The sequence below is a fragment of the Microcaecilia unicolor genome, chromosome 7, assembly GCF_901765095.1.
Source record: "Microcaecilia unicolor chromosome 7, aMicUni1.1, whole genome shotgun sequence".
NCBI lineage: Eukaryota > Metazoa > Chordata > Amphibia > Gymnophiona > Siphonopidae > Microcaecilia > Microcaecilia unicolor.
Window position 1 is genome coordinate 86,178,197 of NC_044037.1, and position 25,041 is coordinate 86,203,237.

At 43.7% G+C, this 25,041-nt stretch overlaps 1 protein-coding gene across 1 annotated transcript in view; it reads right to left on the minus strand.

Moving 5' to 3' along the window:
• SHROOM4 (shroom family member 4) overlaps window positions 1-25,041 on the minus strand; it is a 373,235-nt gene that overhangs the window by 164,078 nt on the left and 184,116 nt on the right. Inside the window, exon 2 of the mRNA XM_030210660.1 lies at window positions 21,533-21,684. Coding sequence (XP_030066520.1) covers window positions 21,533-21,684 — 152 coding nt within the window. The remainder of the gene's footprint in view (window positions 1-21,532; window positions 21,685-25,041) is intronic.

Below are 25,041 nucleotides of genomic sequence, written 5' to 3' on the forward strand. Positions count from 1 at the left end.
CAGTGGCCAATCCAGGTTACAAGTACCTGGCAAGATCTCAAAACAGTACAATACATTTTATGCTGCTTATTCTAGAAATAAGCAGAGGATTTTCCCCAAGTCCATTTTAATAATGGTCTATGGACTTTTCCTTTAGGAAGCTATCCAAGCCTTTTTTTTAAACTCCGCTAAGCTAACTGCTTTTACTACATTCTCTGGCAAACGAATTCCAGAGTTTAATTACACGTTGAGTAAAGAAATATTTTCTCCGATTCATTTTAAATTTACTACTTTGTTGCTTCATTGTGTGCCCCCTAGTCCTAGTATTTTTGGAAAGAGTAAACCAGCAATTCACGTCTACCCATTCCACTCTACTCATTATTTCATAGATCTCTATCATATCTCCCCTCAGCCATCTTTTCTCCAAGCTGAAGGGCCCTAGCAAATAAGTGCTTTGCAAGATAATCATGTATTTACAGAATTGTGCTTAGGTGGCATCCTGGCATATACATAATGCGTGTCAATTTGAAACTACCACCCGGCTGTGTGGCCTGGGCGGAAATTTCATTTTTTACGCAAACCGGGCAGTAATCGGCATTGTAAGCGTGTAGATGATTACCGCACAGTTAACGAGCGAGACCTTACAGCTAAGTGAATAGGTGGCAGTAAGGTCTCAGACCCAAAATGAACGTGTGCCAATTATTATTTTGCCGCACGCCCATTTTCGGTCAACCCCCCCCCCCCCCCCCCCCCAAAAAAAAAATTTTTTTACAGGTGCACTGAAAAATGAATCTGCAAGTGTCCAAATCACGCACCTACACTAGCGCAGGCCATTTTTCAGCGCACCTTAGTAAAAAAAAAATCCTAAGTCATTAAGGAGTGAGGGAGAAGAGAAGTCAGGCTGAAGAATGCTAGCATTAAGAACAGAACATTCAGGTGCATTTCATTGAGGGGGGGTAGAGGTAAGGGAGAGGAGAGGTGGGAATTTAACGGCAGGCCTCAGCTCCCTTCTGAAATTTTTTGAGCTGCAACAGAGGTGAATGCAATCTTTGGGGACCTGGGTCAAACAGGTCATAAAATAATACTAGTCCTGATGAGAAGCTACCATGGACATCCTGAAAACCAAACCTGTATGTGGACCCTGGGGACAAAGACTGTGCATCCCTAGGCTAGAACAACAGAAAAACTCTTTTTTTAGCCCAACATTTGAAGGTTGTGCATCCCTAGGCTAGAACAACAAAAAGTCTCTTTTATAGGCCAACTTCTGAAGGTGGTCTGGATGAAGGCTCCTATGCAGTATATATTGATAACTTGTATTGGATAACCATGGAAACTAACAAACGCAGCACTTGAAACTGGACTTGAGTGTGAATCCCTGCTACTGAGACGGCTCTGGAAAGGTGGAAGATTTACAATAGTTAAAATGGGATAGGTAAGTAGAAAGCAGGGCAGAGGCAACTCCCCATCACCACACGTACTGAACGCATTTGAAGTACCACCTCCTCTGGGATGCAATAAGAGTTGTAACCGAGTCGGCAGAGCATCACATTGTTCCAGAAGTACAGTGACAAAGAAACTTGGGAAAACCCACTCTTTCTACACAGAAGCACTAAAATAGGGGTCTCCAACCTCAGTCCAAGGTATCTGCCTGTCTCTTTGACATTGCTACCTGGATGTTTCACCGCCACCTGAAACTCAATATGTCCAAAACTGAACTCATTATCTTCTCTCCTAAACCAACCTCTCCCCTTCCCCCATTCTCTATTTCTGTCGACAACACCCTCATTCTTCCTGTCTCGTCTGCTCGCAACCTTGGGGTCATCTTCGACTCCTCCCTCTCTTTCTCGGCCCATATTCAACAGATTGCTAAAACCTGTCGTTTCTTCCTTTATAACATCGCCAGAATTCGCCCTTTCCTTTCTGAACACGCTATCAGAACCCTCATCCACACTCTCGCCACCTCTCGCTTAGACTACTGCAACTTGCTTCTCACAGGTCTTCCACTCAGCCATCTCTCTCCTCTTCAATCTGTTCAAAACTCTGCTGCACGACTAATATTTCGCCAAAGTCGTTATGCCCATATCACCCCTCTCCTGAAATCACTTCACTGGCTCCCTATCCGTTTCCAAATACAATTCAAGCTCCTCTTGTTGACCTATAAGTGCATTCACTCTGCAGTCCCTCACTACCTCTCCATCCTCATCTCTCCCTACACTCCTTCCCTAAAACCCCGTTCACTGGGCAAATCTTTCCTAATTGCACCCTTCTCCTCCATCGCTAACTCCAGACTCTGCTCCCTCTATCTCGCCACACCTTATGCCTGGAATAGGCTTCCTGAGCCATTACGTCTAGCTCCATCCCCGGCTGCCTTCAAATCCGGGTAAAGGCCTACCTGTTTGATGCTGCTTTCGACTCCTGACTTGTAACTTTTATCTTATCCTTATGTGTCCTTCTGTCTGTCCTTCCCTTATCCTTTTTGGTCCTGTCTGTTTGTCCTGATTTAGATTGTAAGCTCTTTTGAGCAGGGATTGTCTTTCTTCTTCATGTTCAATTGTAAAGCGCTGCGTACGACTGGTAGCGCTATAAAAGTGATTTATAGTAGTAGTAGTCCTTGAGGGCCACAACCCAGTTGGGTTTTCAGGATTTCTCCAATGAATATACATGAGATCTATTTGCATGTACTGCCGCCTCTATTGCATGCAAATAGATCTCATGCATATTCATTGTGGGACTCCTGAAAACCCAACTGGGCGAGGGCTGAGGTTGGACACCCCTGCACTAAAACATACGTACAAATTATGGTAATCTTCAATAATCCAGATTAACATCCAAGGTCTTGTGGATACTGGAAAATGCTTTTCAACCTTAGAAGATAAGCGTTTTGGTGTTGTACACTCCTGTGTGGGTTATCTGGGTTCCGCACCCAGTCTGGCTCCTGTTCCATGAGACTGTCAGAGCAAAGAACTGTACAGATGTGGTATTCAGAGTCCCTGGAATGGGGTGGGTGTTGGGGGTGGGGTCTTAAGCATTGCACAGCAGAGGCAGCTGCAGGCCACCCAGATGACACATTTTAATTTAATTCATTGGATCTGTCAACTGCCTTTCTGAACTTCAAGCCAAATAAATACAATAAAACAAGTTAAAAATGTATAAACATGAATAAAAACAAGATAATTTCTGCTGAGCTCCAGAGGGCTGTGATCTATGTTCCTTGCCAAGAACCCTTGCAAAAATGAATAAAAAAAGCACTGGGAAAAAGCTCCAGAAGTTGCAAATAACCAGAGATGGTTACTTTGTTACAGTAGTTAAGTACAATTGGCAGTACTTTTACTTGTAACAAGTTACTTTTTTTTTTTTTTTTTGCAAAACTTTTTACTTGTAAAAAGTTACATTTAAACTGTACTTAGTAACAAAGTAAGGAAAGTAGCTTTCAAAAGTAGTATTTTCCATCCCTCTGCTTCTTCCCCTCTACAGGCATTCCAAGCGATGTCAGACGCGGCTTGCAGCCGATTGGGCCCAAACTTCTGGTCCCAAAACCAGCTGAGCTGGGACCAGAAGTCGGGACCCAATCAGATACAAGCCAAGGTCTTACGTCACCTGGAAACCCTAGTCCTCACCCTCTAACCTACCCAGAACAGCTGTTGAATGGCTTTTACTTTGTTGTCAGGCTCAACTGCCTCCCCACCCTGAACTGCACCTTCCCTGTGTGCAGGGCCCACTCCCTCTCCCCTCCCATCCCATCCACCATGGCCCTGCAGTACAGTCTTGCTGCCTCCCTCCCGTTGCACCTCTGTTGGAGACACATGCAGGAACCAGCTCTCTGCAGCTCCGCTAGTGTTTTCTGCACCAAGCCCGCCTCCTGTGATATAAACTTCAGGGACTGGTGTAGGAAGCATTAGTGGCGCTGCAGAGAGCCGGGTCCTGCATGTCTCCCATGATAGTTTATTAGTGTGAACCCAGTGGAGTGGCATGGGGGGAGGGGGGAGGGAGTGAGACTGTGCTGCAGGGCCGCAATGGATGGGAGGGATGAGAGAGAAATTAGGTAAGACTGGATTGGTGGGGGAGAGAGAGAGAGAGAGGGAGATGGGGCAATACTGGATAAAAGGAGGGGAGAGACAGAGACTATGGGCTGGGGGGAGAGAAATTGGGCATGAACTGGATAGGGAGGGAGGGAGAGAGAAATGAGGCAAGACTGGATGCGACAGGAGGGGGAGAGAGAGAGAGAGAGTGACAGAGAGATGGGGGTGGTACTGAATAAGGGAGGGGGGGAGAGATAAAGGCAATGGGCTGGGGAAAGTGAGAGAAACTGGGCAAGTCAACTTTTCAAAATGATTGGGGATGCTAAACCCAATAAAAACTACCCCTCCCTGGACACAGTCAAAGGGTTTGCTCAATATTGGGGGTGCTCAAGCAGTCACAGAGCTGAACAGATCAGTGTTGGAGTTGGTTATAGTGGAAGAGGAAAAGAAGACAGAAGAGAAAAACATAACACACGGACAGGAGACCCTTGGAAAGAGAGTTAAAAGAAGAAAGGAAATTAGTAACCAGAGATGGGGGGACCAACACAATTAGAAAAATTAAATGGCCAAAGGTAGAAAAAATAATTTTATTTTAAATTTAGGATGAAGTAATGCGGTAGCTGTGTTAATCTACTTTAAAAGTTAATAACTAAAAAGAAAAAGAAAAAAAATAAGGTGACACTTTTATATTGGACTATAGATATTTTTTTACTAACTTTCGGAGACCAAAACCTACTTCCTCAGGTCAGGACAGTATACTGCTGTAATAGTATGTTTGTCTTGACTAAAGGAAGGAGGTTTTGGCCTCCAAAAACGAGTCCAACAATGTAATAAGTTAGTCCAATAAAAAGGTATCACGTTATTTTCTGTTTTTGTTTTACTTGTTAATTTTTAATGTAGCACTTGGAATATATCAGTTTTTGACATTTACATTTGCAGTCTTTATATTTTGCATGGTACAAAGGGACGTCACTGTTTCTGTTTCTTTGGTTTTGCATTGTATGCAGAGTATTGCTTCTTGGGGATTCAGTTTAATTTTTGTCTATATATTTCTATTTTTAGTTTGTGGTTACTTATTCTATACTTCATGAGGGCTACCTCTGTTCATGTGTGAAAAGGCTGGGTATTCTGTTAGCATCAAGTGTCTGAGTAGGAATGATCTGTACTAATCCAGTTTGTTTTGTTTTCCAATAGGTATATTAATGTTCTTCTGTCTACTGCAATGTTCAGCGTGTTTTTTTCTAGGAAGGATCTTGTGTGGCCCCCTGGAAGTTTGCTTGTAAACATACTAGATTCTGTGGGAAGTTAAGCCCCACCCAGCACATCCCAGGATGCACCGGGCAGGGAGGGGCACTGCCATTTTGGGAAGGCACCCAAAGAGGAGTGAGGGAGTGCTAGTCCCTCCCACCTCCAACTACTACTATTACAGAGAGGTAGGCCACGAGGGGGGGGAGGGAGGGCTGGCTAGCTCGCTAGATAGCGGTCCCACTGGACCACCAGGGCGTTTTTGTTTGATATGGGGGGTGGGGGTGGGAGGGAGGAAGCTAGTGGTCCCACTGGACCACCAGGGTTTTTGTGTTTTGGGGGTCAGGGGCACCTCAAGTTCTTGTGTTTGGGGGGGGGGCCGACTTAGGTTTCACAGGTTAGGGGCTTTTGTTGTAAACTTCGACATATTTACTACTTTGTGCATGTGGTTTTCTTTTGGAAAGTTAATAAAGATCTCCTTTAAATTAAAAATAGTATCTTGTCTAGCTCCACTTTTTCTTTCATGGGATTAGAGGAAGGATAAAGTCAGTATGTACACTTTAACATCTGTGCTTGCACAGGGCCAGTGTACAGAGTGCTCTACAACACAGATCACATGGTTATGTCCCTGGCATGTTTCTGGCCCAAACACAGCTGACAGTCTTAACTTTGGGCATTGAAAAGGTTAAGTGACTTGCTCAGAGAGGAGTGAGGCGGGGAGGGGCATGTGTTGGGGGGGGGTGTGTGCTGAAATTAGGTCTCTCCTGATGAACAGCTTTGTGCTCTGAGGCTAATCCTCAAAAGCAAAGCACCTGAGAAGGCCCAGTGTGGCACTTAAATCCACAACCTTGACCCTAAAGTGCTACTGAGTAATATATCAATCTGTAGCTAGGCTGGGGCAAGAGGGAGTGTAAATGTCACTCTCTTGCCATGAAAAACAAGACCCGAACTTATTTGGCTAGCTGTGTTTAATGTCCTGTCCCTCCAGCTTGGTTTCCCAGAAAAACGCATTCCACTGGGCCACATGAAGGAATGTCTGTCGCAATTAGCTAGTCTCCACAGGAAAACCCACTCCCTCGGCCCCGGACCACTGAAACAATGCTGTTTGTTTACCCTAGCAGCTCGACAAAGCCGCATTCCCTGGCTCAGAAAACAAAGCACTGGGAGCCTGGGACACTGCCACTAGGAGTGGAGAGACAGAGGAGTCATCCAAATGTGTACTACAGTCGCAGTTCGGCATTAGGCCTTTTACAGGTGATGAAAACCACCACTGTGTTTACAACCAGGGAACTGATTTTTATTGTGATCCTGGTACCCCCAGATCCCCCAGAAAAGGGGTCAGATGACGTGTCTGTCTCCCCCCTCCTTCCTACAAACTACAGATCTCTTTTTTTCTTTTTAATTTATAAGAAATTTTAAATTATAAAATCAAGAAAACATTCTTGTATAGAAAAGCTGATGCTGCAGAAAAAGAACATAAGTAATAAATTTAAGGAAATTAAATAGTAACATAGTAGATGACGGCAGAAAAAGACCTGCACGGTCCATCCAGTCTGCCCAAGAAGATAAATTCATACGTGCTACTTTTTTATTTGTACTGTCCTCTTCAGGGCACAGACCGTATAAGTCTGGCCAGCCCTATCCCCGCCTCCCACCACCAGCTCTGGCACAGACTGTATAAGTCTGCCTAGCACTATCCTCGCCCCCCAACTACCAGTCCCGCCTCCCACCACCAGCTCTGGCACAGACCGTATAAGTCTGCCCAGCACTAGCCCCGCCTCCCAACCACCAACTCTGCCACCCATTCTAGGCTAAGCTCCTATATATATATAATAGCATCAAGTACAATTAAAGCACCCAATTATAAGGAAGAAGCCAGTTTAAAATTGAAGAAAATTTTAGAATTATAAACTAGGAAAATAAGCAAAAGGGCTGTATCAGTTGCGATTCACATCTTAAATATATAAGAGCTAATCACGTACATCAACAGCAAGTACAGGAGGAACACCAGTCACCAGATCAAAAAAATATAATACACACAGATTCCTTGTAAACTGTATAATTAAATATCAAGATCTCATTTTCACCAGGCACAGAGTGGGCCATAGTCCGATAGGGCTTCTGGAAATATGGTTCAAACCAGAAAAATCAGATACAAAGCACTCTTCTCTTTCTACCAGCTGGGTGGGTGTTCAATAGGGAGGGAGGGAGGGAGGGGCAGAGAGAAATAATTTACACCAATACAAACATACCACAGATTAAACAAAATGCACATCACAGTGTACAGCACATTCACAAAGCATTGTTCAAAATCACACTGTAGAAAATAATTAAACACAGTCAAGCAGAAATGTTATCTAAAAGCCATATCAAATAAATAAACTTGAAGCTGGTTTCCAAAATATGTATCATCTTTCTCCAAATGTAAACCTAGTGGAAGTCAATTCCATATTTGGGAATGCAATCACAGAGAAGCGAGTTAAATGAAGAAAAATATGCTCACTCTTTCACGAGAAAACAACAAGAACCCGTGAAACAGACTTTGGGCCTGTGCTTACAACTTCCTTGGATCTGATGAATCCAAGATGGCCACATGTACCTGTGGTGCTGTTGGCTCCTCACAGTTCTTGTGGGACGAATTGCCTCTTATGCCTAAACGCCGTGGGAGAGCTGTTACTTGAGCCTCCCAGCAGCTTGAAACCCCGGTTTTTAAGTCCGATGGATTTACACGTGAGGAGCCTTTTGCCAACAGAGCAATTGGGAGGCAGCCTGCTAGAGATGCCCACCATGAGGGAGGAACTGGTGGCATCTCCTGGGTTAGATACATCTTTGAGCCCTGATCGAAAAGCCCTTCTCCCGCAGCCACGAGGAACAAGCTCTCTGCTTTTAGAAGAAGCAGCGTTTACACTGGGAGATGTTGGAGACATGGAGTTGAGAAAGGCCTGAATTTATCCAGTGGAACCTGAGGCAGGTTTGAATGTCTCTCTCGGTATTTCCACTTTGACAGGTTGATTTGGGGGAGGGGGCAACTGCCCAGAGGGTTTTAGAAGGTGCAGTTTCTGAATTACCTTTGGGGTGCAAATTCCTGATTTTCTACTAAGGAAGCAGGATGAAGTAACCCTGGACTCCCTATGGACTTAGATTTCGGATTTGGGTAAGACACTTTTTCATCAACTAACGTTCTCTCATAGAAAGCTTTCTCAGGTTGAACTTAAAGTAAATAAAATTGAGACACAAGTGAAGGTATTAGCTTCTCAAGTTGATCAGACTATAAAAGAATTATCTGATGTAAAAAAATTGTATTCCTCAGTGATGAAGGATATGATAAGTCTGAGAAATAAATGTGAAAGTTTGGAGAACTATGCAAGGAACAATAATCTTCACTTCTTGAATTTCACCTGGGTGGTGACTGTCCCACCACCCAGGGATATGTTGAAACGTTATATGAAGGAGATTTTGGGAATTCAAGAAGATCGGTTTCCTCCTTTTAGTCAAGTTTATTACCTTCCTAAGAAGGGTGTGGAACAGCTATATATACTGTTAGATGTGTCCGCAAACAGATTCAGAAGTTGCAGTGTGGCTGCTCTTGTGACTACAATGGCTTTGTCTCCTGATAAGTTGTGGTTGCTAAAAATGTTCTTTAAAATAGAGAAAAGTTGTTCATGGGTTTAAAATTCAAATATTTCCCCGATATTTCAAGGGAAACCCAATGCCGAAGAAAACGGTTTTTGTTATTAAAACCTGGTGTAGTTCAAAAAGGGGCAACTTTTTTTAACATATCCCTGTAAATGCATTATTAGATATAAAGATATGAAGGATTTTTAGGTAGTGAAACGGGTGTCAGGAGACCGATATTCAGCTCTTCATTGATAGATAAGATGCAAAAGCATTTTGGGTGCGTAATTTCCTTATTCATAGGTTAATATGCCTCTTACCCTCCTTTTAAATCTTGAATCCAGCTACTATTATCGACTTTAGTGATTATTACCTTTTTTGATGTAATTTTTATTATTAATGATGATTGCCTTTAGCTCATTTTTCTGTACAAGTGAATTACTCAGTTTATTGTTAAAGTTATTAAATAAAAATAAATAGAAAACCTTCCTTGGATCTGCAGGAGTCTCACTCCTAGTAAATGTCACAAACAGCAAAGCAGGACTCCGCGCCAGCCAGGACAAGGTTTTACTGTGCTCAGTCCCCAAATTATTCAAAAGCTGTACATAAGCTGTCATGGCTATTGGACCCTACATCTAAAGATGGAACCCAGGGGGTCACAAATGCTCATGTAATATCATTTATGTATAATTACTAGACTGGTGCCCTATAAAAACATCATAATCTGCAAAAAAAAAAACCCACAAAAAAAAGTTTACATGAAAACAAAAGCAGCCATTACAATTCTGCAACCAGCAGGCAGAAATCCAGTTAGATCCCAAAATAAAGCTTAAACATGTAGCTTGTCACATTACGCAGAAGCCTTGCCACAGTGTAAAATGCCTTTTTAAGGTCATTCAGAAGGGCACATCAAGTCCACAAGGAAGACAGTTCACCGGAGTCCTGAGGATCCCCTACAGCAATGCTTCTTCACCTTCACCTGGAGGCACACCTAGCCAGTCGGGTGTTCAAATTACCACAATGAATATGCATGAGATTAATCTTACCACAATGAATATGCATGAGATTAATCTGCATATACTGGATACCTGTTGCTTGCAAATCTCTCTCATGAATATTCATCTTGGTAACCCAGAAAACCCAACTGGCTAGGAGTGCCTCCAGGAGATGTTTGAGAAGCACTACCCTACAGGAATAGTTTCCCTTGTACATCTCTCTTATGTAATGATTATTTATGGATATTTATGGAAGAGGTCTCTGATGCCCTCTACTGATGTAAAAATGAATATCAACACAGCAAATTGCAGGAATATGTGTAATCAATAGAAATCAAACAAAACATGGAAAAGAAAATAAGATACCTTTTTTATTGGACATAACTTAATACATTTCTTGATTAGCTTTCGAAGGTTGCCCTTCTTCATCAGATCAGAAATAAGCAAATGTGTTAGCTGACAGTGTATATAACAGTCCCTCATAGATGGTCTAGCAGGGTGGGTAGGAGATGTGCATGGGGACTTCAAAGCATTCCATAGTCTAGAAGGATGTTTGTGGGGAGGGGAGGGGAAGGGAGGGTGATAAGCAGTGAAATACAACTTATGGTTTATAGTGGGCTAGAAAACATACTCAGGAATATGTGGAAACAAATCAACAACCAAGTTGTAGGTGATACTTTTTTTTATTGGACTAATATATCTTTGACAAGTTTTAGAGAGTTATCTGAGCTGAAGGCATGGAATAAACTGATTTATGAGTCACTATTTACAGTAGGTGCACAATTTATACTGCCAGGTTTCTTCAAGTATTTGCTTACTTAATCTTACCTGAAAGTGTAAACATCCAGTCCCCTGTCACTTAACCAGGAGTGCACAATCTTGCCCTCTCCTCACACAGACATATAGGACTCTTAACCTGTTAACAGAGAGGGCCTTGACTAAGTCCTAAGCAGCCTTTGACCAACTACCTGCTCCCTTGACCCCTACCCATCAAGGACAGTGCAGCAGGCAAGCAGGAGCCTCATAGAAGGGATTACAAAAATTAACTCCTCCCTTTCTAATGGAAAACTACTAAGAGCATTAAAAATGGCGCTGGCTGTCCTCTTGTTAAAAAAAACAAAAAACAACTACCTTGACCAGGACAAGCTGGAAAATTACCAGCCAGTATCTAACATCCCATTTCTAGGAAAACTTATAGAACAGGCAGAGCATTCAGCTCAGCGATTGACTAGATAAGAAAAACTGGCTTAGATCCATGTCACTCTGGATTCAGACCTGGTTATGGGCCAGAGAGACAGTCCTTGTAACCATACAAGATGATCTAGACCAGGGATTCAACTCAGTGTTAATATTTCTGGATTTCTCAGCTGCTTTTGACACTGTACCACAATATTATGCTAGCACAAGTGGTAGAAACTGGCAGGGCCGCCGAGAAGGGGAATAAGATTCCCCCAGGCCCGGCCTCCAAGGGGGGCCCGATGCCGGGGTCTGTCTGTCTCCTGCTCCTGACTGGACCAGAGTGAATACGTCCCGACAGGAGCAGGAGAGAGAAAACTCCAGCACCAGGTCCCCCTTAGAGGATGGGAAGGAGCAGACATAGGGCTTCGGGGCCTCTGGTTTGGCTGGCAGAGTGATGTGAAGGGAAAAGCAGCCGCAGGGCAGGCAATGTGGCGGAGAACAGCGCTGGAGGAAGGCTTATGCTGGTGGGGCTTGGAGACCCCCGCCAGCCAAGGTATGTTTAGTTGCGGCGGGGGGCAGGGAAGTAGAGCAAAATGTACCCCCCCCCCCCCAACACTTTGGGCTCTGGCCCCCCTCCTCCCAATTTTTGTGGTCTAGCTATGCGGTGGTCCGGGGAGGGAGCTGTGGCGGCCCTACCCCAGGCCCGGCTCAGTCTCTCGGTGGCCCTGGAAACAGGCATCAGTGACAATACTTGCTTGGTTCAGATCCTATCAGATAGGCAACAGTTTATAACTGTTCAGCAGCATCTCATTTCCACCTTGGGCACAGACCCGAAGGGTACCACAAGGATCCATACTGTTACTTATTTGAATATCTACCTCAAGCACCAGGCTAAGCTGACTCAGTTAATGGACACTTAGTTCAACATCTACACGAATGATGTGCAGCTACTCATTCCCACTGAACCAGACTTACCTACAGCCCTGAACAAACTCACTGCCTGTCTTTGCAGCAAGTTCAAGTATAGGCTAAGAGCAACAAACTGTGCCTGAAACCGTGCGGAGGAGTGGCCTAGTGGTTAGGGTGGTGGACTTTGATCCTGAGGAACGATTCCCACTGCAGCTCCTTGTGACTCTGGGCAAGTCACTTAACCCTCCATTGCCCCAGGTACAAATAAGTACCTGTATATAATATGTAAGCCACATTGAGCCTGCCATGAGTGGAAAAGCGCGGGGTACAAATGTAACAAAACAAACAAAAAAAAAAACCAAGAAAAACAGAGCTCTTGTGGGTCCCTAACACAAGTGGGCACACACCCAACATCAAAATCCCTTTTGGGAGCCAAGAATTCCTCCTTAAATCACAGATCAGGAACCCTGGGGTACAGCTGAACTCAACACTTATGCTGATCCCCCAAATCCAATAAACTTTCAGGAGCTGCCTATGTCCAGACATGCCAAGTCACACACACACACTAGTGCCCCTTCTCACACTTACAAGTACCTTCTTCACATGCATTCTAGCTCCCGCCTAGGGATGTCTCTCACTTTTCCTTCCCCGCCTCTGAGGGCCATCCCTGACCTCTCTCTCCCTTGCTGGTCCAGTCTCCTCTGATGTAATTTCACGTTTCCACAAGAGCAGGACATCATAGAGGAACAGTCCAATGCAGAGTGCCATACTCACTACTGCTGATGCATGCATGTTTTAAGGTCCCCAGGGGCAGGGTGGGGGAGATGAGGGAAAAACGCTGGGCTTGGAAGCATGGGGTAAAAGGGCGACAGAGAAAGTCGCTGGCTGGACCCGGGAAAGCGAGAGAGGTCAGGGAAGGCCCCAAGAGGCAGGGTAGGAAAGATGAGAGACATCCTGAGCCGGGAGCCAGAATGCATGTGAAGAAGGTCCTTGTGTGTGTGAGCATGTTTCATGGCAAAATGTGTGGTAAACACTCTGCCCTTCTGTACAATCCTTGCTGGTATATGGTAGATACAGGGTGAAGGCAAACTTAGCTCCTCAATAATCACCTTATCTAGGCAAGGGAGCAGGAATGAAACAGTAAAATGTGAAAAAGTACCCAGTATGTCAAAGTAATGGTGCATCTCTTCATCTGCTACAGAACAGCAGGACTTTATAGAAGGGTGACCTTCCTCCCCCCCCCCCCCCCCCCCCCCCCAATGTTCAAATTCCCAAGGCTCTGGAAGCCTGGAAAGACCATCAGTGATTTATACAATAGATTAGCTATTTTATATAGTACAGGAGCAACAGCCATAAAAATCAAACCATATGGACAGGGATAAAGCAAAACTACAGCTAACTGCAAACATTGGGCCAAGTTTCCTCCCAAACTCCAGGAGCAAAACAGCTGGACACTGGGAACCTCCAGCTTTGCCAGGTGGCTTTCCAGAGGCTTCCTTTGTTCTGGGCCAGACAGTGTGATCTATGGAGCACGAGGTCCCTTGCCCTGCCCTTCCCAACTCCAACGCACATTGTGATGGGATTCCAATGTTCTTTCAGCCAGCACGATTCCTTCCCCAGTGACAGGCAGGACCACAACTCGGTTTCTTTCATCAGGCATCCAATTTGAATTTTAAATGCTGCTTTCTGAACTGAGGGTTAGTAAAAGATTGTATTCATCATTAAATCAGCGGTATGACCAAAACTGTATCAGATTACACAGTTCTGCAATGTAGACAAAACTATTAAGACCCGTCTTTTGCATCCCTAATCTTATCTCAGCCCTAAAAGCATCTAAGGAATCACAGGTCCCTACTGACTGACCTATGATATAACAAGCACACTGTTGTACCCTTACCACAGAATTCACTATGTTTCTGTTTATTGGCACTTTATATACTGTCTTTCAATGGGGACAAATCAAACTGATTTGCATACTAAACTGAAAATATGAAAGGAACTAAAAGCAAGGGATAGGAAAGAGAGGAGAAGAAAGAATAGATCTTGCAATTGAGAGAGAAAGTTAACAGATCACAGCCAAAGCATGCTCCATGAGCCTGCTGTCCCCGGAAAGGCTTGAGAAAAGAGATACGTCTTAAGGGCAGATCAAAATGTAATGTAAGATGCCTCAGCCCCAAGTGTGATAGAAAGAGAGCTCCACAGAGAAGAAGTAACACACAAAATTGCCTACACTACCCTCAAATACCTCAGATTAGTGAATCCCACAGCAAATGTATTTTTGTATTACTGCAACTGGAACGTTGTGCATTCCTGGCTGCAAATGCTAAGGGGCCCTTTTACTAAAGGGTTGCCGCATGGCAACCCGGAACTACGGCTGGCCCAACGCAGGTGCCGACGGTAGTTCCACCCCAGCGCACCCCCATTTCCACAGAAGGTTACCCGTCAGTGACTGGGCAGCGTCGTGGACTGCCCAATTACTGTGATAATCCTTACTGCCACCTCAATGGCAAAAACAGCCGCTGCCGCAGGGCCCCTTTTACCACAGCTTAGTAAAAGGGCCCCTAAGATAATGGGTCCTAACTTGGGCCTGCTATCTACTGAAGGGCAAGCCAGAGGCATAGCTAGGTGGGGTGTGAGCGGAGTAGTCGCTCCCCCAAACGGATTTTAAATCAGCCCTTCGGCCTTGCATTGGTGCTTATTGGCTGACATCAAAACCTGGCTACGCTTCTGACAACACCATTTTGGATAAGGGAACTGCTGAGATCAGTGGCGTAGCTACGTGGGGCCTGGGCCCCCGTAGATTTGGCCCTGGACCCCCTGCCGACGACCCTCTCGACCCCCACCTCCCGCCACCAACCCTCCACTGCCGTCGCCGTGGGCTACCTTTGCTTGCGGGGGACCCCAATCCCCACCAGCCAAGGAGGTCCTCTTCTTCCCGCGAAGGCTTCGTTCTGTTTCTGATGCCCTGCACGTCATAAGGAAAAAACCTGCATAAACAAGTAAGTTTTGAGCTTCAGCTTAAATTTGACAAAAACAGCTTCCACTCATCTCACAGGGGAAAGATTATTCCATAAATCGAGACCAAGGAAATAAAAAGTGGAGTGGCGAGTACTTTTCAAGCAAGAATGTGCAGGACCAGGAAGGGAAAGGAACAGTTCACTGGTGTGATGGTTTGTAAGGACAGAATTATGAGGAGAGATTTAGAGGAGCATCTGAATAGAGAGACACGAATTATGGCAATAATTTTAAATTGGTAACGATTTTGCACAGGAAGCCAACGATAACGGATAAGTGACGGAGAAACAAGTTCAGATTTCCGAGAATGACAAAGTTATCTACACTACTGGCAACACACATCATTTGTCAATAATACATCTTAATATACAGGGGCCAATAGTGTCTGAAAGCTTCATGCAGGAATGCCACTAACACATGCAAAGAATAAGCATTACATTAACAACTAAGGAACAGGCACAAGGAGAAAGGTATTTGTATATTGGAGATCCCTTGCCTGCAGATCTCTCATGCATATTCACTGTGGTAATTCCGAGAACTCGACTGGCTAGGTGTACCTCCAGGAGTGGATTGAGAAGCACTGCTGTAGGGTAACCTGCTTGTTAAGGAGTCACACCCAGGAGTTTACTGTAACTACTGATCACTTTCACTGCACTTCTGGGCTCAGGAACTATATCATGCTCTCACACCTAGAGATGCCGGGGAAACCTCACTTTCCAGACTGCTTACAAAAACAAGCAAGAGAAGATTTACAGGGCAATTTGTATGAGCGCTGTTTTTGTCATGTCCAAGGAAAACATTTTATTTGCAATTTTGAGCTACTGCCATAAGTTGGAGTATTGTGTTCAATTTTGGAGGCCGTATCTTGCTAAAGATGTAAAAAGACTGGAAGCGGTGCAAAAAAAAGCTACAAAAATGGTATGGGACTTGCGTTGCAAACCGTATGAGGAGAGACTTGCTGACCTGAACATGTATACCTTGGAGGAAAGGAGAAACAGGGGTGACATGATAGATGTTCAGATATTTGAAATGTGTTAATCCGCAAACAAACCTTTTCCGGAGACGGGAAGGCGGTAGAACTAGAGGACATGAATTGAGGTTGAAGGGGGGCAGACTCAGGAGTAACGTCAGGAAGTATTTTTTTCACAGAGAGGGTGATGGATATGTGGAATACCCTCCCGCAGGAGGTGGTGGAGATGAAAACGGTAATGGAATTCAAACGTGTGAGATAAATACAAAGGAATCCTGTTTAGAAGGAATGGATCTACAAAATCTTAGCAGAGATTAGGTGGCGACGCCAGTAATTGGGAAGCAGAACCGATGCTGGGCAGATTTCTACAGTCTACACCCTGATCGTGACTGAATAGATATGGATGGGCTGGAGTGTAAATTTTAAGGGGTTTCGACGTTAGCTTTAGAACTTAGTACAAGAACAATGCTGGGCAGACTTCTACGGTCTGTGCCCTGAGAACGGCAAGGACAAATCAAACTTGGGTACAAAGTATCACCATGTAAAATGAGTTTATCTTGTTGGCCAGACTGGATGGACCGTACAGGTCTTTATCTGCCGTCATTTACTATGTTACTATGTAAGATTTTTGGGAAAATGTCATTTCTGTTTCTAGCTTTTAAAAAGAAAATGTGTTTGCTGGGGGTTGAATAGCTCAGGAAACAATGTACAGACAAAAGTTAATATACGAATGATTTTCTTTCTTTTTAAAGGAAAAAAACATGGAAAAGAAACACTGTCAGCTAGCACATTTGCTTATTTCCGATCTGACGAAGAAGGGCAACCTTCGAAAGCTAATCAAGAAATGTATTAAGTTATGTCCAATAAAAAAGGTATCATCTTATTTTCTTTTCCATGTTTTATTTTGTTTGATTTCTATTGATAACCTTAAGAGTGGACTAACACGGCTACCACACTCCTCTACTAAAGGAAAAAAAAAAGACTCTCAAAGTCCTCCATGAACAAAAAGGCAAGATCGTTTCCATAAAAGCTGAAGGTCATATTTTTCACTTTCAAGAACAACCAAATACTTCCAAATCTGCATTTTGTTTGTTTACAAAAATCAACATTTAACTAAGCCGCGAATGCTGGCAGAAGAGAGATGTGGTACAGCCAGCCTGAGTGTGGGATTCCCTGGCAGCGGAGCCCCATCCCCAGCACTGTTAACCCAAAATACCCTCACCTTGCATTCAAAGAAGAAAGGAGAAGCCTGTAACCTCTGCCTCAAGAGTCCCATACCCGCACAGCACATTCCAGCAGCATTCGCTGACACAAGGAACATAGTAATGGCTTCAGTTACCAGCGTGGTGTACCAAGCAGCACTGTAACTGCACCTGAGGTCTAGACAAACAACTGAATTTATATGTAAAAGAGACAACAGAAAGAATAGAAAGATCAGATAGTTTTGGTTCATCATCAGGTTTCTAAAATTAATATCACTGGAGTGGAGGAGTAGCCTAGTGCTTAGAGCACTGGTCTTGAGATCCAGAGGCGGCTGGTTCAAATCTCACTGCTGCTCCTTGTGATCTTGGGGCAAGTCACTCAATCCTCCATTGCCTCAGGTACAAACTTGGACTTGAGAGCCATCCAGAGACAGGGAAATACCCAGTGTACTCAAATGTAACTCACCTTGAGTTACTACTGAAAAAGGTGTGCACACATTTAAAATAAATAAATCTTTCCATATTATATGTTATGAGAAAGATTCTTTGTACCTCATAGCCAAAGCCTGTTTGATGGTGACGGAGCACTTACGACTTGGGACTCCTACCAAATGTATTCCTTTGTATTTCTTTACATCTAAACTAGGAGCCTGAGGTGAAAGAAGTCTGTGCATCAGAAAGCCACAGTGCCTCCTCACTGTACTCTGATATTCCAATTATAACCTGTGAAAAACAGGATGCAAGAAAACTGGGAGAGGGGAACAACACTGCTATTAGAAGTGTCAGTACCAAGCAATTGTTCTATAAATCCAAGTACCAAGAAATGAAGCAGAAAAAAATAACACATGTCCTAATTGGACTGAGTGCTATTGGTTTGTTGCAAAAGAACTTTCAAGTACATCTCCATATGTTTCCTGTTCATATTACACACTATGAGCTGCAGGAGGTGGCTCTCTTTGGTGCACTGCAACTACCAAAAAACAGGGCAGAATTAATTAATCCCTTGGTGGGGCCTAGGCAAACAAATGTGTTATCTTCCCCCTCCTCTCGTAATATAGGTACATTTTAAAACTCCCACAAACATGTAAACATCAGCACTCCCCTCCCCTCCAATCACCTCATCCCCTTCAGCTGTCAGTCATCAGTGCTTCCTCCTCCTCTACTGGTTTTAATCTGCAGGTGGCACTGGTGAGTTTCACAAGGCCTTTGGGCCTTCTTGTTGTTGTGACCAAAGAGGTTTAATTGACAGGAGACAGCGGGAGCATGCTTGGCCCATTATCTGGCCTTAAGCTAGAAGGCAGAGCTTGCTGCCATATTGAGTCACCCAAAACAATAGCAAATGCTCATTAGAAAAAAGGACTGCCTATGTGTGGCTTAGTGCCATCATGGACCAATAATTTGCTTTGCTTTGAGTGTATTAAGATGGTGGCCACGGCTTCAGCCTTGTCACATGATGCCATCTCCTGTCAATTAAACCTCCTTGGTTGTGATTATAGAGCAGCAGCAGGTTAAGACAGCACTGCTTGCCAGATCCTCCTACCACTGGAGAAGAATGCACAGGAGATGAGGAATTTGACTCTGCAGGTAACAGTGGCCCTGGTACACCTCTGCTTTTCCTTCTGTGGCAGCCGATTTACCCGGTTAAAAATCTGCCTGAAACTACTGAATTAACATATCTGATACAGTGTGTAACCACTAGGTGTTGCTCTTGCACAGTGAATTTATTTCAATTTCAGAGTCTTATAACCTGCTACTTACAAGAAAAAGTCATACAATGTGGGGTACAATAAAAGCAATAACAATACAACAAGCAAAATTATCCCTTCTCTGCCAGAGGCTGTTGATGCTGTCTGACCCGATAAGCGGGAGTCCTAAGCCAGGATTTGAACCTAAGTCCTTAAGTATAGTAGTGCATGGAGCCCCCTGCCTTGCCTCAAATTTCTTACTTTTACCCTGTTTCTCTTCCTCTGTCTCACACTTGGTAGATTTTTCCTTTCTGGAGCAAGGAGAGGGAACTGTTTTTACCTCTAGAGGACCTCTGCAACTGGTGGGGCTTGGGGATTCCCACCAACTCAGGCATTTAATGTTTTTTGTTGGTGCTGAGGTGGGGGACAATGCAGAGACAATATGTACTCACCCAGTTTGCCCAGTGGTCCATCCAAAACTCAGCCACTTGTCTCTGTTCATTGTATTGATATCTGTTTGCTAAGGATCTTATGAGCACTATTTTCTATCTTGCTTTAAAAGATTTTTCAATAAAAGTTAAAAGAAGGACAAAAAAAAGACGCGTCTATAAACTGGGCCAACATTTACATGCACGTTATGGGCTTAAATGTTTAAAATACCAGCACTTTTCTGGGTATGTGTACACTTACCCTGGTAAGTGCTAGCAGGGCACTTAAGCACTATTCTGCAGTACATAGCGCATATTTTTAAGGAGGGGTGTACACAGGGGTGGAGCATGGGCAGGATATAGGCGGGGCTCCGACTTAGACACGTAGATTAGACATGTGTCCCTAAAGCTGGTGAAACTATGGGGACGTAATGTTAGGTACATCAATACCAGGTTACACTTGTATCCTATAACAAAAACCTAAGCGCCTAGATTCTGTTATAGAATAAAGGCCAAATTCAATACATTGCGCCTGAAAAATCGGTGCTAAATAAAGACACGCTTAGCGTGATTCTATAAAGAGTGCGCACAACTTAACTGAACAAGCAGCTAGTCAGCACTGATAATAGGGAGATGTCAATAATCAGGACTTACTGGCAATAAATAGGATTTAAGTGCATATATGATTCTATAACAGATTGCACATAACAATTTGGGGGCATAGTCAGGGGGGCATTCCCAGATTTTATATGAATTGATACAGAATCACACCGATTCTGTTCAATATATTTGTGAGTGACGTTGCCGAAGGGTTAGAAGGTAAAGTTTGCCTATTTGCAGATGATACTAAGATCTGTAACAGAGTGGACACCCGGGAGGGAGTGGAAAACATGAAAAAGGATCTGAGGAAGCTAGAAGAATGGTCTAAGGTTTGGCAATTAAAATTCAATGTGAAGAAATGCAAAGTGATGCACTTAGGGAATAGAAATCCACGGGAGACGTATGTGTTAGGCAGGGAGAATCTGATAGGTACGGGCGGAGAGAGGGATCTTGGGGTGATAGTATCTGAGGATTTGAAGGCGACGAAACAGTGTGACAAGGCGGTGGCCGTAGCTAGAAGGTTGTTAGGCTGTATAGAGAGAGGTGTGACCAGCAGAAGAAAGGGGGTGTTGATGCCCCTGTATAAGTCGTTGGTGAGGCCCCACCTGTAGTATTGTGTTCAGTTTTGGAGGCCGTATCTTGTTAAGGATGTAAAAAGAATTGAAGCGGTGCAAAGAAAAGCTACGAGAATGGTATGGGATTTGCGCTACAAGACATATGAGGAGAGACTTGCTGAACTAAACATGTATACTCTGGAGGAAAGGAGAAACAGGGGTGATATGATACAGACGTTCAAATATTTGAAAGGTATTAATCCGCAAATGAACCTTTTCCCGGAGAGATGGTAGAACAAGAGGACATGAAATGAGATTGAAGGGGGGCAGACTCAAGAAAAATGTCAGGAAGTATTTTTTCACAGAGAGAGTAGTGGATGCTTGGAATGCACTCCCGCGGGAGGTGGTGGAAATGAAAACGTGGGATAAGAATAAAGGAATCCTGTGCCGAAGGAATGGATCCTCAGGAGCTTAGTCAAGATCGGAAGGCGGGGCTGGTGGTTGGGAGGCGGGGATAGTGCTGGGCAGACTTGTACGGTCTGTGCCAGAGCCGGTGGTTGGGAGGCAGGGCTGGTGGTTGGGAGGCGGGGATAGTGCTGGGCAGACTTATACGGTCTGTGCTCTGAGAAGCACAGGTACAAATCAAAGTAGGGTATACACAGAAAGTAGCAAATATGAGTTATCTTGTTGGGCAGACTGGATGGACCATGCAGGTCTTTTTCTGCCGTCATCTACTATGTTACTATGTTACCTTAGTGTTCCTAACTTAGGCCCCATATTTAGGCCTGCTTATAGCAGGCTTAATTGTAAGCACCTATAGTTAGGTGCAGCTTAGTGCTAAGCACGAATTTATAAAGGGAGAATACTCAGTATAGAATCGCGCTAAGCGTGACACATTATTGGCACTGATTTTTAGGCACTACTTATAGAATTTACTCCTAAGTGACTATCATGTATTCTGGGGGCGCCTAAACGGGTGAATCCAGTTCTAGAATTATCCCCTTAATAATCCTAAGCTGTTATGTTGCTCCTGTCATGAAAACAATGTGCACGATATTTGATGACTAAACCCTGGCACATCCCTATGATTTTTGCATGTTCATGAAATGCAATAAAATAGAGTATGGTTCTTCTTACCGCCTTACGATCATCTTCAGGATCCTGAAGGAGCCCTTGATGAGGATGAGTGCCTCCTGCCTGGAGCCATATAGCGGCGTTCCATTGATGTTCACCAACTCATCACCAACTTGCATCTTCCGGCACAGGGCTGCCTTACCGCCATCTTCAATCTGCAGTCAAAGAAGAAGACAGCTGTGGGACCCATCAAGTCTGTTACAATGAATTCCTTCTACACAGGACCCAAGGGATCCATGTGAAAAAAGATCTTATAGGAGTTTTCCCCAAGCCAATACCTTTTTATAGGCAGCGAACTGAATTGAGGAACTTTCCCAATTTATTTATTTACATGATCTCGATATACCCCCCAATCATGCAAGTACATCAAGGTGGTTTACAATGCTTAAAAAATATCCAGTGAAATCTGCCTAGTTTGCTGTCTGCTTCAATTAATCTCTAAACACTGTTGAGAGCCACTGGGATACTGATATTCAATTTCTATCACACCTTCAATAGCTATTTAAAAATGCAGTGATCCCTATGCAGACAACATGATCACACAAATATCAGATTCTGCGGCCATTACTTCAGAAACACATCTATGTGCAAATAGGGACATTTATATACACACAAATGTATATGCCAATTTCAGAAAGCCACTTTTTAAACACAGAGATCCATACCACACAGAAATTTCAGGGGGGGGGGGGGGCTGTTGATTCGGTAGGACTAAAAATCTAAAAGTAGATTCCCCATTTTACAAAGGGAATACATGTTTATGGGGGTTTCACACCAGCTCAAAGGCATGCATAGATTTTTTTTTTAAGTACTCTTTTGGCCAGGGCTTTAACATGAGGAATTAAGGGGGTCATTCTTCTGAATCTCATGAAGTTTAATTCCACCTCCAAAATGAAACCCAGTTGAAGTTGTTTTCTTGCTACTTCATTCTGTATTTATTCGTTACTACACTTTTGCTATACCGCTATAACTGAAACCAGAACCAAGCGGTTTACAGACTAACAATTAGCAAGACAGGAACTCCATAATGTAGATAGAAAAGTGCAACAACCAACACTGCTAAAACAAGGAGAAAGAGAGAAGGGGGAAGGAAGGGCGAGGCATAAAAGGATGTAGATTCCGTAACTGCCACAGATACTACTGTCCATCCAAGGCTCACCTAAACAACCAGGTCTTGATGGCTGCTTTAAATTTAAATAAAGATAATTCAGCTCTTATTTCTAGTGGGAGGCTTTTCTAGGGGGTGGGGGGAGGGGGGAATTCCCCAGGCCAGGCCTCCAAGGGGGGCCCGGTGGTAGTGCTGCCGTGTCGGCAAGATTTGTATGGCAGGAAGGCAGCTCAGGCAGGCTGCCGCTGCATTGGTCTCCTACTTCTGTGTTCCCAGCAGGGTTAGCAGCATGATACGTTAACGTGCTGCTAACCTGGCTGATACACATATGACCAGGAGACCAATGCAAGCTGAAGTCTTCTGTTCTGACCACTGTTCCGCAGGTCCTTCCTGCCTTGACCCTCCTCCTCCTGATGTCAGGTACTTCGTTTTCACCATGGCTGGAAGCGAGAGGGGATGAGGTAGGAAGGAAAGAATCTGTGGCAGCAGAGGGGCGGCTGTCCAAGTGGGGGAGGAAGCAGGGGATGGTGGCAGCTGGCAGCCTTGCCTGGATCAGAAACTACTTATGTGAGAGGTAACAAAAGGACAGTGGTAAATAGAGTTCACTCTGAGGATAGGGACATTACTGCTCATCTACTGCATGTTCTTTTATCAGTGTTGTTCAAAGTACTACTACTACTTATCATTTCCAAAGCGCTACTAGACGCACGCAGCGCTGTACACTTGAACATGAAGAGACAGTCCCTGCTCGACACAGCTTACACTCTAATGTCAAGTAGTAGTAGTAGTAATTAGGACAGACAAATAGGACAAACAAGAGATAAGGGGAATATTAAAAGTACTTAAGTAAAAGTAGAAATAAATGTACATTTTAATGCCTAAGTAAAAGTACAGTGAAGAAAACATAAAAATTTACTTATGTGAAAGTAAAAAAGTTATTGCCTAATATAATATTTTTTGAGCAAAAGTAGAAGTACCACAACTACAATGAAGGCAACTATTGTTAATGTTTTTATCTCAACAACTTTATTGCTCTACAATTCAATCCACTTTGCTTTTAGTAAAACTAAATTTTTTGAAAATGACTGTCACTCATGTGAGTTTGTTTAAATCCAGCACAGCTAAAATGATTCAACAACTGCACTAGGAGAAAATGGATTGTTCAGTCTGATAAAAAGTTCTTTCAAATCAGGCCAGGTTGTAATATTACTGATGTCTTCTGACTGGGGCTGGCTGCAGGCTATGATCAAGGGAATCTCTGAAACACTTGACTTCCATATAGCAGAGAGTACTTTATCATCATTATTCTCATTATCATCTGTATTAGATATGGTGCTGTCTGATTCACCACGTGCATCTTCACATTTAACTTTGTAAAAAAAAAAGTCTTCTCTGTAACTGGACAGCATGACAATGATGCATCAAGAACTGATGCATGAACATTAAAATGTGTGGGAACCTTTCAGTCTTAAGGCCAGACAAGCAGACTTCCTCTCTAAAGGCTCTTATCAATCCAGTGGACAGTCACCCCAATGTAAAATTTCCCATGGGATGACGAGCAGTCTGCTGTGATAGAGACCTATGTCTGTTCACCAAGAATTGCTACTAGCTTCAGCTTCATCTCCGGTTGAAAAGGACCCAACACATCACTGTTCTGTTTGGCTGGAGACCAGTAACCAGTTCAACAAACACAGGCAACTCCACTGTTCTTATAGGCTATAGGAGTGGAGGAGTGGCCTAGTGGTTAGGGTGGTGGACTCTGGTCCTGGGGAACTGAGTTCGATTCCCACTTCAGGCACAGGCAGCTCCTGGTGACTCTGGGCAAGTCACTTAACCCTCCATTGCCCCATGTAAGCCGCATTGAGCCTGCCATGAGTGGGAAAGCGCGGGGTACAAATGTAAAAAAAAAAAAATAATAAATAAAATATATTCACTGAACAGAAAAATTTAAGATGAGATGATCCACTGTTTGTGTGATGAGGTTTGCAACAAAAACAAATCCTGTTCCCAGTTTTGCTGCTTCATTTGGTTTACTGAGGAATTGTCATTTACATCTCCCTTCTGCTTTTACTTTACTGCAAGCATCAGATGTAATTGAGTAAAAGTAACGGGGAAAATGGTGAAATTATTACTTCAGTAAAAGTAACAAATGTCATCATGTACTTCTTTACCAGTAACAAAACTTGGACTTAAATGCAGTAACTAGTTACATGTACTTAGGGCTTCTTTTACAAAGCCATGCTAGCAATTCCCGTGCGGAAAATGCCCATAGAAACTGAATGGGCTTCCTCTCATTTGCAACGCAGGAATCGATAGTGCAGCTTTGTAAAAGAAGCCCTTATTTACTATACAACACTGGTCTTTATCTGCCCTCATTTTCTGTGTTGCTAGAACATAGAATGTT